The sequence below is a fragment of the Olea europaea genome, unplaced genomic scaffold (assembly GCF_002742605.1).
Source record: "Olea europaea var. sylvestris unplaced genomic scaffold, O_europaea_v1 scaffold227, whole genome shotgun sequence".
Lineage (NCBI taxonomy): Eukaryota > Viridiplantae > Streptophyta > Magnoliopsida > Lamiales > Oleaceae > Olea > Olea europaea.
The window spans coordinates 234,622-253,130 of record NW_019240764.1 but is presented as its reverse complement, the minus strand read 5'-3'; the positions used below and the strand labels follow the sequence as shown (position 1 = coordinate 253,130).

The 18,509-nt window shown below is 32.4% G+C and overlaps 1 protein-coding gene across 2 annotated transcripts; it reads left to right on the top strand.

Moving 5' to 3' along the window:
• Nucleotides 1-500: 500 nt before the first annotated feature.
• On the top strand, nucleotides 501-8,340 carry LOC111381216 (inactive poly [ADP-ribose] polymerase RCD1-like). 2 transcript variants are annotated; one of them, XM_023004967.1, is made up of 8 exons: nucleotides 502-832; nucleotides 1,833-1,994; nucleotides 2,416-3,651; nucleotides 4,290-4,531; nucleotides 5,727-5,824; nucleotides 7,121-7,306; nucleotides 7,410-7,505; nucleotides 8,024-8,340. In XM_023004967.1, exons 3-8 carry the CDS (start codon nucleotides 2,537-2,539, stop codon nucleotides 8,078-8,080), a joined length of 1,794 nt encoding a protein of 597 aa, XP_022860735.1. In that variant the 5' UTR covers nucleotides 502-832; nucleotides 1,833-1,994; nucleotides 2,416-2,536; the 3' UTR covers nucleotides 8,081-8,340. The 2 variants fall into 2 exon arrangements, with proteins under 2 accessions (XP_022860736.1, XP_022860735.1); XM_023004968.1 differs by lacking the exon at nucleotides 1,833-1,994 and having other exon boundaries at nucleotides 501-832.
• Nucleotides 8,341-18,509: the final 10,169 nt, after the last annotated feature.

The following is an 18,509-nucleotide window of genomic DNA, read 5'->3' as shown; positions in this document are numbered from 1 at the left end:
ATCCATTTTCACGTCATCAAATGCGTTTAATTTCTTAAGTTATTATTAGCCCACTATCAAAAATAATGTCTTATGTTTATGTTTGGCAGCGATTAAAATTAAAATTTTAATTTAAATTAAAGTCAATAATCAATTTTAAGTAAATATTTTACAAGTTTCACAATTTTTCAATTATACATTTAGCTACTGTTTGTTTCTCATTTTTGAAAAAATGAGAATGAAAAATATAGTCTTTATGAGCCCTGTATAAGAGATAGAAATTCAAATTTGATGGCTTAATGTGATGGATAACGATCATATTTTTTATTTTAATGAGAAAAGAATGAGAGCTAAACATGGACTTATTAACTTTTATCAAAATTTAAAAAAATAAAAAATAAATCTGACTTTAATACCAAACAGGGCCCGCAAAGAAAGCAAAAATTTTCCATTCCCCGTGAAGTAACACGGTAACCCCACTCCACGCCATCCCGTTATAAAATGTCATTTCTATAATTCTATCCTTCCAATCCCTCGAAAATCTCCTCAGACGACTGCTGCGAGGTGGTCGGTCTATTCCCACCTTCCTCTCACTTTCTCTCTCTAATTATTTTCGTCCTTATTTCTTTTGCACCAAGCAAACAGATATAATCGAGTCAGACCCAGAAAAATATATTTATACTAATCAATAAATTATTTAAATAAATACTTCATAAATTATTCATGAACTCACAACCATCGCCTTTAGTCTCTGCCGCTCTGTAATCAATTATTCAGTTCATTCATATCCCAAGAATAAAACTTCCAGGAGACAGAATCAAGATCAAGCCGTGAAGAGATTTTTGTTTATAAGGTAAAATATTTTTTTTAATTTTTTATTATGTCCTTTTTTTTTTTTTTTAAAAATTTTCCGTTGGTGTTAGATGTTAAGTTATTGCACAGATCGGGGTTTATTTTCATATTTTCTCACGTATTTTGGATGTAAAGTTCTATTCTTTAACGCACAATGTTTATATATATATATATATATTCTAGAAGTATGTGCTCGGCGTACTTGTTTATGCATTTTAGAAATCGAATTATTTAGTTATTTCAGGAATTTGTAAATCCAGGATGGTTGACTTTCTGTAAATGCTTGTTGGAGATCACTTATGATTTTTTGACTGATATTTTGCTGTGAATATGTGGGGTTTTTAATTGTTGTAGGCATCATCATCATCATGATTATTATTATTATTATTATTATTATTATTATTTATTTATTTATTCATTCATTTTTTTACATAAAGAGTTTTATTTATTTTTTTACATAAAGAGTTTTGTTTCTTTATGGTTGAAATGAGCAGCTGTCTGTAATTTTTTCTGCTAAAATATCTGGATTTGTGAGTTATATAATGTTTTACAAACTAGATTTCAGACAGATTTCACATATTATAAACTAGTCTGCATCCGTGTGTGAGTGAGCGAGATATCAGATGTTTATGGTCCTCTTGAAAGAAGAATAAGGAGATGGACTTTACTCGATGGTCAAGTTCCTTTTCTCGTTTTGATATGAGTGTCAATTCTGCTGAATTTGAGTATTTTGAATTTGAGCTACTATCCGGGGTGGAAAATTCCTACTGGGTAAGCAAACATGATCTGGATTTTGTTTCTTTATGTTGCCGGATATGTGACCTGTGTTATTCCAACAGTGGAAGCATTTTATGTCTATGTTTACAAGTTTCATTGCTGTATGTTTATCTCTTCGATTGTTTAGCTAATTAATTGTGATTGTTTATCTAATTAATTGTGATTGTTTATCTAATTAATTGTTTTATCTATAGTTTCGGTACTGACAATATTTTACCTTTTAGAGGATTGTTAATGCATTGGTGCTGTTAGCGGTTAGTTAGTTCGTAGTCACACAGAAAGGGTTAGTTCCTAATCGCAGAGAAAGGGAAATAATTAGTCGAGTTTACATCACTGTCATGGCGCAGAGGAGCTTGTACAGATGTGGCCACTCATTGGAGCATGTGGTAAGCAACGCTGCAAGTTATTTGACATGTAGTCACTTTTATACTAAAGTTATCATACAGGTTTTACTAACATAATCACTTAGACCTACTGGATCTATATTCTATAAAGCTACCGATGTTTACTTCTTTATCGTTTCATTAAATTTCTTAGGCCAATGGTTTAATTAGGTTTTTTTCGCATGTGCCAATTGTGAGTGTCAACTTTCCCTCTTTTCCTTTTGGCAAAAAACCGTAGTTGGAATCTTTTATTTGTTATTTTCTCTATCATTTTGTTTCTCTCTATCTAGCATTGTTAGTTGACACCATGTGCATGGCTGACAACAGTTTGGAAGATATGCATAGAAGGCCCAATTGATATGTTATGATGCTTTATGGATGCCTTATAAAAACTGATTTTGTTATTTTAATTTTTTCCTGACAGGATTCGCAGTTTTCTCTCTATGGAAGTGTTTCCCCACGATATTTTCTTGAGTGTTTATACTTTATGCCATCAGTTATCCTTTTGAAGCCGAGTTTGTAAATAGAATTTGTTCTTGTAGATAATGGAATCAAAATCAGTTAATGTAGTATTAGATGATGGTCGTGAGATTGTTGTTGACTTGAAAAACTTGGCACATAGGATTGGATCTAGTTGCAAGTTGTTGTCAGTGCAGTCCAACCATAACTCAATTGTTAGCAAGCTTGGCAAGAGGAAAAGAACGGATGAATGCCAAACAAAGTGTGACTGTCACTTGCAGAAATCTCTGCTCAAAAATTACTCAAACTTTATGAAAAGTGGACCGCCAAAACGCTTACTCTTTTATCAGAATAGTGAGTGGAATAATTTTACTCAGGATGTTATTGATGCTGTAAAAGAAGATTTTCTGACAAAGAAGGCTGCAATTGAGGTACATCTTAGCGATTCTCGTATAATTCTAGATGTCCTACGTATGGTTAAAGTAGATTTAGCAACAGGTTTACAAAAGCCTATTGCATGGATTGATGAAGCCGACAGATGTTTCTTTCCAGAGATATATTCTGCCGATGTTGATATGCATGATACCTGTTTAACCGAGTCTAAAAGAGATGAAGAATTTGTTGATGACAACCAAAATGGAGCTTTTGAAATAAATTTGCACCTTGAGATAGGAGTAAATGGAGTGAATAATTGTAATACCGAGGAATGTGTGGAAGAATCAAATTTCAGTGCAAAGAAGTTGAAAATTAACCAAGAACATCTTCAAAATTACTCTGAATTTTCTGGTGACTACAAAGATAAACAAAGATCTGATGCAAAAAGAGGACAGGGTTATGTCGAAAACAAACAGACTGGAGAAGAAATTTCTTCGAGGTTCAACTCTGCATTTAAAGCTGTGGATTCAGATGCTGTAAGAAGCATGTTTCTCATGGGAATGAGTCCACTTGGAAAAGTGGAAATAGTTGAAATTAGCAATTGCTTTAATAACATGTTGCAAACCCGTTTGGAACTGTTCAAGAAGCAGGTTGAAATCACACAAATGTATCGTGGGGACGCAAATGTTCAATATGCTTGGCTTGCTTCTTCCAAACATACAGTTCCTAGCATTATGATGTATGGTTTTGGGCATGGAGGACCTGAATTTAAGACCAAATATGGACATGGAGCTCACCTCACTGCTGTAAATAGTGCCTATGCCAGGTTTGAATGAAGTACTTATATTTTGCATAATCTTCAGGCAAAGATGTATACTTATATATATGGTACATACAAACTTAATAATTGGATAATTATATTTTTTCTGGTTGCTATTGATAATAATTAGATGTTTATTCATATTACATTAAACTATCAACAAGTCACGGAGTAAAAGCCCCTCGTGTGTGTGTGTGTGTGTATGGTACATACAAACTTAATAATTGGATAATTATATTTTTTCTGGTTGCTATTGATAATAATTAGATGTTTATTCATATTACATTAAACTATCAACAAGTCACGGAGTAAAAGCCCCTCGTGTGTGTGTGTGTGTGTATGGTACATACAAACTTAATAATTGGATAATTATATTTTTTCTGGTTGCTATTGATAATAATTAGATGTTTATTCATATTACATTAAACTATCAACAAGTCACGGAGTAAAAGCCCCTCGTGTGTGTGTGTGTGTGTGTGTGTGTGTGTGTACACTCACACACACACACATATATGTTAGTGATGCAATGCTAGCTTTTCTCTGACAAAGCTCTACATGATAGTAGGGGGAATAAATCTTTCTCTGTTGTTCATATTTGCTATTAGTTTTCTTTCTTAGAAGTATTCATCTTTTGTTTGTATCAGTGCAAGTTATTGTGATATTGATGAAAATGGGGTGCAACATATGCTGCTTTGTCGCGTCATATTAGGAAACATGGAACCCTTGCATCCCGAATCTCAACAGTGGCATCCTAGTGATGAAATCTATGACAACGGTGTTGACGATTTGAAGAATCCAAGTCATTATATTGTTTGGAATATGAACTTGAACACACACATCTATCCAGAATATGTTGTTAGCTTCAGAGTATCTCCTGGGCTTGAAGGTATTTCTTGTGTGCACTATGTTTGCTTTCTTCATATCAATATCCAAGTACAAGTACCTATTTTATAAGTATATTGTCTTATTTTCCCTGTATGGAGTTTGTCATTCAGTGTGAAGTTTTGACATGTTTCTCTTGGTCTTATTGATGTGGATATAGGAGAAACAATTGTTATTGAGCCCTTTTTACATAAATATAATGTTGATTTGTGACTCTAGTCAATTTATTTGCCAATGTTTTATCAGCTAATGAGGGAGATGACAGGTTTTGTTAAGTCACTTGACAGTTTGTTAGGTCGAATTTCTTTCAAATGTCATACTACGAGTTTGGAAATGGACATTGCATGTGTCTTTTTGACGTAATATATTTTTCCAAGAAAGGAATTTGATACATCTATGAGGGTTCAAATTTGTGTTCCGTTTGGCCTCTTTGCTGTGCTGTCACTGCGCGTAAAAGAATGCAGTTACATATGACTCAGATTTTGGTGATTACGTAAATCCCCATCATGGGGGAGCCAAAATTGTTCAAAAGAACAACTTAATTGTGGTACGATTATAAAACTGTAGAGTTAGTTTTATAGGATTGATAAATTGAAGTAAACTACTGCATTTTCCCACCCCCATCCCGTGTGGCTTTCCACTGGGAATAAAAGGAAACAGCCATCTGTGTCCCTACATCTTGAGCAAACTACTTAAAATTCTAAGGATAATTAGCTTATGTTTCCCCTGTGCCTTTCGTTTGCTATTAATTTTTCTTTTTTTCTTTTTTTACTGCTTTGGTAGGAAACAATGTTTGTCTTACACCTGTGGTGCCGTCAAAACATTTGGAACCTGGACAATAGTTCAGACACTTGTCCAGGGTCTTACAGTGATTGAGAAGTTTGAATAAGCTATTTTTGGATAATTATTGACCTTAAAAATAAATATAAATATTTTATGCTATGCATGGTTCTAAAGTGAAAAGGTTTAATTATTCTGGACCCACTCCTAGTGCCTATACGAAGTTATGTGATCTTTCACGTCTGGGCATGGATAGTGGCAAGATTACTGTTCTTCTATTAAGAGTTGATGAATTTGTTTGAATAATACATGAGCATACATACTATCTTTTTATGTAAATTGGTTGATTTACCTGCTCGCTGACTGTATATTAAAGAATTCTGTGTACTCAAGGATGAACTTTCTCCATGTTTCTGCAGGGTGTTCTGTTGCGGAAGGGAGCAGGCTTGATGTGTCTGGAATCACTAGTCAGGGAGCACAGTGCCAGTTACAGCTTGATTCGCCTCCAGATGAATGGGTAATGCTCTACTTTTCCAAATGACTTTTGGATACTGATTTTGTCTAGTGAACAGTTACCTTCAATGGGAAGGTTTCAATCGATACAATACCAAGTCAGGTGGTCCAATTCAAGCATATGAAGACATGCATCACTGACACAAAAGCTTCTGTGCATTTGCGTCATGTTCCTTGATCAAAAACTAATGTTCTTTGATTAATTGTGGGGACCTATGATACTTGTCTTGGCATGTATTTTTAAGAAAAATAGCATATGGTATACCTGGGGAAAAAGAAGGCATACCATGAAATCCACTCTTGTTCCTAATAACATATGCAAAATTATGGCCATGGCAATAAGTGGAGGAAGTATGTTTTCTTCATAATAGTCTGCTTGGGTTTTGCCGGTTCGGATCTAGTGTCATCACTATTTCCGTAATAGAAATTTGTTCTCCTCCTGCAATGCAAGTTTCTTCAAATTCATGGATCTTCTTCACAAATGCGATGTGGGTTGGCAGTTAGAGGATTTGTTTTTGTGATGAAAGTTAAATTGATTCTTGGTTTGTTGCTGCTTCATTGCATATATCATGCACGCCCCTATTTGGTTTAGCTAAAATTGATAAAAATCTAAGTCAAAGTCAACTAATTTTAATCACACATTTAATGTGATCGATAACTTTTATCAACTTTTCAACCATACATTTCTTCAACTTTTATCAAAATCTATTAAAAATCTGTTTATTATCTAAACCAAACTGGGGCTCTATAAATTTTCATTGCTAACACTGTCCTCTTAAATTTTGTTTGTTCACTTTCTGAAAAATGGGAGAACGAATTGGAACTTCAAAGTCCAGACTCGACGGATAGTGACAATTTTAGATTTGCTATCTTTATTGACTTTCACAAGCATATTTATTTGAGACTCTCAAATTGGAAAAAGGTTTTGAATGTCAGATTTCTCGGTTTCTTTCTTGCAAGTCATTCTTTCATGCACTTTGTTAATTTGCCAAACTACCCCCACCTTCTCCGTTTTAGTCTAAGTTGGAAATGTTGTATCCCTTGTAAAATTTAGCCCTCAAAGAGAATTAATACGTAATTGTGAATTTTGAACCTGAATAATAAGAGGCTTACTAGCTATTTGATTGGATTTTGCAGTAACGGCCTTATTCTCATATCCTAGTTGCTTTATTGATTAGATAATCATTATTATTTTTTTCATAACAAGCATCAGTGACTTTTTTTCCTACGATAAAAAATGATGATAAATTCACTTATTTTTTAACTTCCTGTTTTCGTAAATAATGTTCAATGTTATTAGGGGAGAAATTGTGACACCCATGAGTTCGTGAACAAATTTGCGCAAGAGGCCCCTAGCATTGGGTTGACTAACTCCAAGGCTCCTAAATCACCTTGGATGCCTTTTGCTAAGTTATTTGAAGCTATTTCGAATAAAGTTTCTCCTGAGGAGATGAAATTGGTGCGTTCTCAATATGCGTTGTTCAGGGTATGTCAAGGAATTTATAACTGCGGCTTCTGTTCCATTTCTCTCTCCTTTGTATTTAACCCTTTTTTTTTTATTTAATCACTCTTTTTGGGCACTATAATAGAGCAAGAAAATCACGCGAGATGAGTTTATTAGAAAGTTGAGATTGATAGTTGGGGATCAGCTGTTGAAGTCAACTATAATTGGTCTCCAATCCAAGGTAAGAATGATCTTATCCTTACTGTTGAAATTACATGTAGTTAAAGGTTCTTCTCCCATATCCACTCCACCCCAGGCTAAATAAAATAAAAATTGAATTGCTTTCCAATATGCAAATTAAAGGGATGCAGCCTCGGATGACGGTCTGTGCATCATTAGACGATTCCATCAATAATGCTTGAAGATCTGGAACCGAACTGGCCGGTTCTAAACGGTTCTGATCCGGTTCCGGGAAAAAATGCCCACTCCTAGCTATTAATATATTTTTGGCAAAGTTTTCATTCTGCAAATCTTAAGCCTTTATTATGCTGTTGTAATGAGAAGGCAGTGTTATATTTGTGAAACCAAAACCGCGCCAGCAATTAGTTAGTCAGATCATTCTTCACTCTTTTTTATTGGATTGCCTTCGTTTTATTGCTAAGATTACTGAGACTTGAGCATTAGTGCTGTGGAAACAAATTCTTAATGTTTCTTTGAGCAATAAAAATTGAGAAATAATGTTGCTGGTTATTTTTGCAGCCACCGACCAACTCGACGTTTTCTTTGAAAGCTCCAAAGCAGGAGCTAGGATTTTGAGAGTGGTTCTACATTATTGCTTTTTGTCTTCTCGTTGATTTTAAGTTCCATGGCTTCAGAATGTATAATGAATGTAAGTTCCTATCGATCTAGTCATAGGATTATCGATCTTATATCTGTTGCAGTTTTCGATTTTCCCTTGCTCCAGCAGTCAAATGTAAGTTTTAAGCGTTGCTTATTTTCATGCATTTACTGGATGTTAGAAACTTCTGTCATGAATTCAAGAGTTTATTCTGTTATATTGGTGTCTACTTCCTTCCTTTCTTTCCCCTGTTCATTTTTTTTTTTTTTTAATGTTAGCAAATTAAAAAATTGTAGAAAACTTAAGATATATTATTTCATAGATCATTTGATGCGAGAAGATTGGTATTATAGAGAATCCCAACCATTTGGGATAAAGAGTTTGAGAAGCCACGAAATGGTAACTTTTCAGATTTTGCTTTCAGTTTATGCACTCATCTTTTACTAAAATATCAATTTTAAAGTAACTCCTTTTATGTTCTAGGTTTATTAGTAATTCAATAATAAACCATGTTTTATTTCATGGTTCTCATTAAAGATAATTTAAATTAATTTCATAGTTTATCTTATTATATGAAAATGAGAAATTGAGAAGTTGAATTGCTGCAGGTTTGCTTCGAAAATATAGATTTTATTTTATATGATTAATTTACTATGAGGACTATGCTTTTATTTTGCAACTTTGTAAATTATCAGATTCAACATGCGTCAATCTTATTGAAGTTTATGTAATTGTAGTGAATGCACTGTACTAGAAAAATATTAAATTTATATAAAAGCAAAAACAAATGTTACATTGCCAGTAATGTTAATAACAGAAAATTTATTACAATCAAAGTCCACTTCAATAATTATATACACGAAGATTATTAAATTATTTTTATTTACCAAATGCTCAAATGTTAATTTTGAAATGTTAGGTGCGAGCTATATCACAAGCGCACGGTGTTAAGTTTTATAATATGATGATGAGCACGGTGTTAAGTTTTATAATATGATGATGAGCTAGGATGTTGAATTCGCAGGGATTGACAATTAAGTCTCCTTTGGCCCCCATTAAATTATTTCATTTTTCTGTTTTCTATTTTTTATTTTCAATCACACAATCTTTCGTAAAATAATATTATACGTAAATTAAAATTTTTTTTAGCTACTCATTTTTCAAAAAAATATCATTCCACCAATTTTAATTTCAAAAAGTGGGTGCCAAATAGGGTCTAAGTTCGTATTAAGTACCTTAATAATTAAATAGTCTTTACTTTATTTGAATGATCAAATTTATGGTATTAATGTAATGTAAATGAATCTAAAGTGAGAGTTAGACTAAATCAACGATTTATGCCTCTTCTAATGTTTATCTCGATATTAAGTTGTGGGTTTTTAACAGATAAAAAATAATCGTAGGTGAAACGGCGCAATGCCTGGGTATGTTGCCTTGTGTGTTTAGTTGGGCAATAAAGCTACTTGTATCAAGTTGGGTTACAAAAGTTGGATTACAAAGTGTGTTGGCAAAATCAAGGCCATTGATTTGAAATGATTTAAAAATCTGTTTTTGAAATGATTGGTGTAGATGTTATTTTGTCAACCAACTTTGTAACCCACCTTTGTAAGTGTAGCATAGCTCAGTTGAGTGGCACCCAGGAGTTAAAGGTGTAACGCCTGGGCACCCAAACTTTGTTCAAATTTTCTGTTTTCCAACATAATGGTGCCTGAGCGCTTGGATGGTAGCGCTCTATATACGTAAACGTTTCAGTTGATAGCCTTTCGAAAAGCCCTCTCAACTAAATACAGTTGTTTTAGGCCGAACAAAGGAAAGTGACTTTGTTTAGGTGCATAGCAAGGAACTTGATCCCACTTCTTCGTCATCAACTAAGATAGTGACTAGCTGGTCATAGATAATGAACTTTGCCTTTTGGTGCAGCGTAGATGGGCTGTACACAATTCTCCTCTTTTCATGCAACTTTGGCTCATTCCTAGTATTCTTTGCCTATTTTCATGTCATCCTCTTCTTGGTTCATGTCAACATCACTCTTTTGTTCATTGTCTTGAACAATTGCACAATTTTCGCCAATTCAGCTAACCTATAATACAACACAAAAATACACATCAAAACATTTAAAAACCCAAAAAACGAAACGGAATATCAAGTTTAGTTAATCTTACTATTAGAGTAAAACACCCTCATCAGAACACTAATTTTAAAACAAAAGTTCACCAAATACTCATCTGGTTCTTTCTCTAGTGTATTTGTAACTAATTCTCTTTAAAGTATAATGATTGAAATTTTTTCTCAATGCATAAAATTATTTGCCAACATATAGGATCAAATAGAGCCATCGGTCATTAGATATTAATGTTTATGACAACATAAAATTTTAACCCGCTTTTTGTGCATTTTATCATACAATTCAGTAGTCCATTTTAATATACCAGGATATATATATACTGTTTGTACGATGCCTAAGGTTTCTGGGCCAGCCTCATAAGTCATACCTACTGTTGGAATATTGTTCAACAACTAATAAAATGTGTATGGAATGAAAATTGAAACCGGAGGCCAAAGATGAGAATGGCCTATGCGGTTGCATAGTGATATGCCTAATGGCCCTGCCGTTAAATAAAGTATACTGTTGCATAGGATTGGCCTCTACGACTGCATAGAACAACATTATGGCTGTTATTATTTGAATTCTGGTGGCTTTTCATTTGTTTTTGGCACCAATTCGTGGAGAATAGTTGAGACCTATATATATATATATGTGGTTAAGGTTCATTATGAAATATATGAAAAGCCAATTTCGGTGATTATAATTTTCATTCAAAAATCAAAGCTCCTTGTAATGTCATATTCATTATTTTCCGTTTTCAAGTTTTGGGATTTCACTTACAGTGCTCGAGTAATTAATCCTTATCAAATCAAGCAAACCATTTGCCGATAATCCCTTAAAGCACCAAATTTAAATCTAAGGGAAGGCAAATATCGTTTGAGGATAACGATCACTTGTTCGGGCCTTCATCTTGATATCTTGTTTCTGGTTTTTATTCTTTGATTCTTCTCCATTTATCTCCTTGCAAAAATATATTTTTCAACAACCTCAAACGATATTTTTCGCAATGGAGAATGAGGGTCCCATTGGCGTGCATCCAGTAGAATTGAACTTACGAATTCGCCAATTATGAGATGGGCGCTTTATATGGATGCTTAGCCATAGACAAAAAAGTTATGCCCCCCGTTTGGCCACCATTATTTGGTATTCTAATTTTTGGAATAGTCCTTTTTTTTTTATTTTTTTAGCTCAATGCAAAGCAATGTATGTGTGGCTTAAGATAATTGACTTAAGGAATAGAAATATACAATGATGCTATATATGATAGAAAATAGAAAGTAATAGGAACAAAAAAAGGGGCTCTTTCCTAAAATTCCCTTATTGTCCACTTACTAACATACCTTCCAACGAATATTTGCTTTATATTGGTCAACCAATCTTGTTATTCAAATCAAAATTGGAATAAGATTTATGTTTACCACGTGCAATTAAATAAAAAACACGAGAAACTATTCTACTTTCAGTTAATTTTATTCAATATGAATTTAGATCAATCAACTAATGATATTTCTATGCATATGCAACAATTTGCCCTAATTAATTTGCTCATTCATATTGTATTCGGGTGGAATAATGATAGAGAAAGTGGAAGGGACAAAATAATTTACAAAAAATGGGATTCCTGAAAAATGGATTAATAATTGATTCGAAGATGGGAGTCAAACTAGATATATGTAATTATTGGAATAATTGTTGAAGACTCAAATGATGGATATGCAACCATGATAACTTATATGTTGTTCTATATCTCCATGAATCTAGGAACTTTTGCTTGCATTGTATTATTTGTTCTACATACCGAATCTGATAACATTCGAGATTATGCAGGATTATACATGAAAGTGTTGTAAAAGGTAAGTTTATTAGGGTTTAGACGGGAATGACAATTTTACACTTGCAGCCGTAGAAATTATTACTATTGTATCATTGATTCTGCTATATAAATACATGACTTTGATCTTTAATAAAGTACACACAAGTCTATTGACTTCTCTCTGTTGTCTTCTTTTATCTTCACATTTATAATACGTTATCGGCACGAAAGCTTAATTTTTTCAAAGTATAGTGAAGGTAGTAATTCTTTTAAAGCATAATCATCTATTACGTGAATAAAAACTAATTTGATTACACGTAAAATTTCTTTTACATATACACAGTTAAATATCCTTGTTATGGTATTGCACCCGTCGCCAGTACCCAGCTTCTTAATTCTTTCAAATTCAATGATTCACGCAAATTGGATTCTGTATAGTTGTTGCTACTAATTAAATCCATTATTGCGCCTAATAGGAAATTCTTCGTAATTAGTGGTTACTACTAATTAAATCCAATAAGTCAATTTTTTTACTTATGGATACGTGTTCCTGGGGTAACCTTTGTGCCAAACTTTTGTTTACTTTAATTGACTTTTGCAAGTTAATTAATTTATGAAAATTAGCTATTGCTTCTTCTTCTCTTTCTTTTAGACACTTCATAATAGGTTTTTTAAATTTCACGTCATAATATGTGAACTGGTTACTGCAAAAAAAATAAAAAAAAATCATGTTTATATGGTAATTAAATATTCTTTTCATGTGCATGCTTGGAAGATATTTTTTTCTTTACTTATACATTTTTTTGTGATTAATTCTTGTATTTAAATTCATATAATTTCTATATGGTAATTAAATATTTTAAATGTTCTTATATAAACTTTAACTTAACAATTTATCATGTTGTTGCTTTTGAAATAGCACAACATTATAATTACTATTCCAGAAGTATATTAATTGAAAATCTATTTATTATATATAGTTTGTTGATGCTCTTAGAATAGTACAATATTATAATTAATATTCTTGAATAATATTACTTGCTCCTGAAGAGATTAAATTATATTTTTCAATATTTCAGAAGAATATTGACATATTGCTCTTGAAAAGGTAATAGTAAAATATGTGTTCTTGAAGTAGCACGTGTTTCGAAGAACATATTATTTTAAATTAATGTTTATCCCTAAAGGAAAACATGCAACTTATGTCATGATTAATTATTATATGATGTCTAATCATATTTTTCGACACTAATTATATTTTCTTTTTTACTTTACTGTGTAGTTAATCAAATAACAAATATCACAAAACTTGAGTTTATTTCACTTGACATTTCAAGCAAAAACTATTTATCATGGGTCCTTGATCCTGATATCTATTTTGTCTCAAAAGATTTGGGAGAGACAATAAATGAAGAAAACAAAGAATCGCTATAGGATAGTGCAAAAGAATTTATATTCCTTCGCCATCATCTTCACGATGGGCTGAAAATTGAATATCTCACTGAGAAAGATCCACAGGCTCTTTGGAAAAAAATAATTGAGAGATTTGATCATCAAATAACTTTAGTCCTCCCCGGAGCCCGCTATAAGTAAATGTACCTTCGTTTGCAAGACTTAAAAGCTATTAGTGAGTAAAATTCTGAATTGTTTAGAATATGTTCAAAATTGACATTGTGTGGAGAAAAAATCATTGATAAAGATATGTTGGAGAATATTTTTTCCACCTTTCACTCTTCGAATGTGTTCTTGCAGTAGTAATATTGCGAGCGTGGTTTAAAAAAATACTCAAAACTTATATCTTGCCTGCTTGTTGTTGAACAGAATAATGAACTGCTGATGAAAAATCATGGGTTACGTTCAACTGGTTTTGTACCATTACCTGAAGCAAATGCAATATCAAGATAAGGATGTGGAAGTGGATACGGACATGGATTTGGATGTGGACGCGGATGCGGACGTGCACGTGGAGTAAACTATGGACAAAATAATCAACAATGCAACAATTTCAAAAGGCATAAAACAAATGAAAGTAGTGCATTGAAAAAAGGTATACGAAGAAAGTTGTTTTAGATGTGGAATAAAAGGGCATTAAACACGTACTTATCATACGGCAAAACACCTTGTGGTTCACTACCAAAAATCAATCAAGGGAAAGAAGAAAGTGGAGACAAATTTTACTGACTATAATGGTCCAATTGATGTTACTCATTTGGATGTCTCCGATTTCTTTGCTGATCCAAATGAGAATATTGACCATTTGATTGGGGTTAGTTTGATGGAAGATATAGATTTTTATTTTTATTTTTTATGTTTCTAGTATTTTCCTTTATTTTAGAATTTAGTTTGAAATATTTTTTTACTTTTCACAAAAATTTTGAATTTTATTATGCATCGTTAATTTTAGGGTATTCATTATGTTATCGTTTTGAATTTAAAAATTTAAGTTTTTTTTTAAATATATCTATTTTGTTATATTGATAGATTCATGATGGATTGTCAAGACACCTGCTTGATTGATAGTGCAACAACATATACTATGCTTCAAGACAAAAATTTCTTGGATTTAACATTGAAAGAAAATAATGTCAATACAATATCAGATACATCGAATATCTTTGAAGGCTCCGGAAGAATTTGTATTATTTTACCAAATAATACAAATTTATATATTGACGATGCACTTTGTTCTAACAAATTCAAAAGAAATTTGTTTAGTTTTTAAGATATCCGCTGCAATGGATATCATATTGAGATGATGCAAGAAAATAATACTGAATATCTTTGTCTAACTACTTTTGTATCTGATCAGAAGTAGATAAAAGAAAAATTTTATGTACTCCCATTTGACATGTATTATACATTTATAAAAATGATTGAATCAAATAAGGTTACAAACCAGAAGTTTGTTGATCCAAAAATTTTTATACTTTAGCATGATCGACTTGGATATCCAGGAGCTGTAATGATGTAATGAAAAATAAATAATTCACTTGGACATTCTTTAAAGAACCAAAAGATTTTTTACTTAACAATTATCAATGTGTGGCTTGTTCACAAGGCAAGTTACAAAGATCAATGTTGAATCTCCAACTTCCTTGTAAAGAATTCATAGAGATATATGTGGGCCAATACACTCACCATGTGAACCATTTCCTTATTTTATGGCATTAATTGATTCTTCTATTAAATGTTCACATTTTTGCCTACTTTCCACTAGAAATGTAGCATCTGCTAAACTACTTGCTCAAATTATAAAATTATGAGCATAATTTCTCGATTACTCAATTAAAACTATTCATCTTGACAATGCTGGTGAATTTAGATCATAAGCATTCGATGATTATTGTATGTCAATTGGGATTGTAATTGAACATTCAGTTGCGCATGTCCATACACAATAGTTTGGCGGAGTTGTTTATTAAAGTTTACAACTTATTGCTAGACCATTACTTATGAAAACAAAACTCCCAGCTTCTGTTTGGAGTCATGTCATATTACATGCTGCATCATTGGTTCGTATTAGACCAACTGTCTATTATCAATATTCATCTTTGCAATTGACATTTGGTTATGAACCTGACATTTCTCACCTACGGGTTTTTGGTTGTGCTGTCCAAGTCCCTATTTCACCCCCACAACGTACTAAAATGAGTCCCCAACAAAAACTTGAGATTTATATGAGTTTTGATTCACCATCAATTATTAGGTATCTTGAGCCTTTAACGGGTGACTTATTTACTGCACATTTTGCAAATTGTCATTTTGATGAAATAACTTTCCCAACTTTGGGAGGGGAAAAACTACATCCTGAAAAATAAGGAAAAGTTACTTGGAATGAAACAACTCTATCTCACTTTGATCCCCGTAGCAATCAATGTGAGCAAGATGTTGAAAAAATTATTCATTTGCAAAGAGTTGCAAATCAATTACCTGATATATTTGTTGACACAAGAAAAGTGACAGTCATATATTTCAGCAGAAAATATTTCAGTAAAAATTGATGTCCCTGTAGGACAATCTACTTTGTCAAATAAATCTCAAATACGCCAAAAGCATGGTCAATCAGTTCATTCAAAAGACTCTGTACCTTGAAAAAGAAATTTGCATGAGAAAAGCCAATTAAAAACCTCAGAAGAAATAGCAATAGAAAAGATTGATCAATCGAATATTGAAAATATGGTTCCCGAAGAATCATAAATGTCCGAAAATAATGAGATTTCAATAAATTATATGTTATCTCATAAATTATGGGAACGAAATAATGTTATAGACAATATTTTCGGCCTTTAATATGACTCTTGATATTATGCAAAATGAGGACTTCGAACCACAATCAGTTAAGGATTGTCAAAATAGAAATGATTGACTAAAATGGAAAGAAGCTATATAGGCAGAATTGAATTCTTTAGAGAAAGGAAAAGTGTTTGGACCTATGGTTCAAACACCTGAAAATGTAATCCCTGTTGGATACAAATGAGTTTTTGTACGAAAGAGGAATGAAAATAATGAAATTATAAGGTACAAAGCCCAACTAGTAGTTCAAGATTTCTCACAAAGATTGTGAATTGATTATGAGGAAACGTATTCTCTTGTAATGGACACTATCACTTTTAGATTTTTAATTAGTTTGACTATGCCACAAAAGCTTAAGATATGCCTTATGGATGTAGTAACTGCCTATTTATACGGTTCACTTGATAGCGACATATATATGAAAGTCCTTAAAGGACTTAAGGTATCAGGAACAAACGATACATGCCTGAGAACTATGTGCAAAGATCAATATATGGATTAAAACAATCCGGACGTATGTAATATAATCACCTTAGCGAATATTTGTTGAAGGAGGGTTATAATAATGACGATGTCTGTCCATGTGTTTTCATAAAGAAAATAGATATTGGATTTTCAATAGTGGCAATTTATGTTGATAATTTAAATTTAATTAGAACACCTGAAGAGCTCAACAAAACTACAGATTATTTGAAAAATGAATTTGAGATGAAAGATTTGGGAAAAATCAAAATTTATCTCGAATTGCAGATTGAACATTTTGCAGATGGATTATTTGTTCGCCAATCTACGTATATAGAAAAAGTTTTAAAACGCTTTTATATGGATAATGCACATCCATTGACATCACCTATAGTTGTTCAATCACTTGATGTGAAAAATGATCAATTTCATCCACTTGAAGATGGAGAAAAGGTTCTTGGTCCTATAGTATCATATCTTAGTACAATTGGAGCATTAACTTATCTTGCGAATTGCACTCGACCCAGCATAAATTTTTCTGTAAATCTCCTTACAAGATATAACTCTACACCAACTTAAAGACATTAGAATGGTGTTAAATATATTTTTCGTTACCTAAAGGGTACTATTGATTTGAGACTATTTTATTCTCAAAAGTCGGGATTTGCTTTAGTGGGATATGCAAATGCAGGTTATATATTTGACCCACATAAAGTTTAATCACAATCATGTTATGTATTTACATGTAGATGAACGGTTATATCATGAAAATTTGTGAAACAATTCTTGACAGCTACATCCTCAAATCATTCTGAAATTATTGCAATCCATGAAGCATGCCGAGAATGTGTGTGGTTGAGAAACATGACCCTTCATATTTAAGCATCATGCTAGTTAACTTCAAAAGGATGGTCTAACAATTTTGTATGAAGACAATGCAGCTTGTATTCTACAACTCAGAGGAGGCTATATCAAAGGTGATAGGACGAAGCATATTTCTCCAAAATTCTTTCATACAAATGAGCTTCAAAAGAATGACGACATCAATGTCCAAAAAATTCGCTCAAGTGACAATGTGATCGATTTATTCACAAAAGCACCGTCAACATCTACATTCAAGAAATTAGTTCAGGAGATTGGAATGCGTCGACTCAAAGATTTTCAGTGATCAATATCAGAGAGAATAACTGTACTTTTTTTCTTTCGCTTAGGTTTTATCCCACTGGATATTCCTAGCAAAGTTTTAATGAGTCAGCATTTATTCTTAGTATTCCAAAATAATTGTACTATTTTTCCTTCATTTGATTTTTTCCCATTGAATTTTATCAAACAAGGTTTTAACGAAACATATATTTTGTAATATGTCATTCAAGGGAAATGTTGTAAAAGGTAAGTTTATTAGAGTTTAGATGTGAATAACAATTATACTCCTGCAACCCTAGAAATTATTACTGTTGTATCCCTGATTCTATCCTATAAATACAGGGCTATGGTCCTTAATAAAATACACACAAGTCTATTGACTTATCTCTATTCTCTTCTCTTTTCTTCACTTTTATAATGGAAAGATCCTTTTTTGGCTCTCTCTTTAGCCCTATGTCTTTTATCCCTAGGAAGTTTTCCTCGACTAGTAGGTTTTTTTCGGAAAACTCTATTTATTCTGGCGTGGATGGCAAGCAGGCCTATATTCCTTGGTTTTAATAAGACTCCTCACAAGCGTTGTTTCAATCTA

What these genes read in the sequence shown, in the direction of transcription:
- LOC111381216 (XM_023004968.1), top strand. Translation starts at nt 2,537, where the DNA reads ATGGAATCAAAATCAGTTAATGTAGTATTAGATGATGGTCGTGAGATT. An exon ending in AGTATCTCCTGGGCTTGAAG is followed by an intron (nt 4,532 to 5,726) that starts GTATTTCTTGTG and finishes ATGTTTCTGCAG; the next exon opens with GGTGTTCTGTTGCGGAAGGG. An exon ending in TAATTGGTCTCCAATCCAAG is followed by an intron (nt 7,506 to 8,023) that starts GTAAGAATGATC and finishes TTATTTTTGCAG; the next exon opens with CCACCGACCAACTCGACGTT.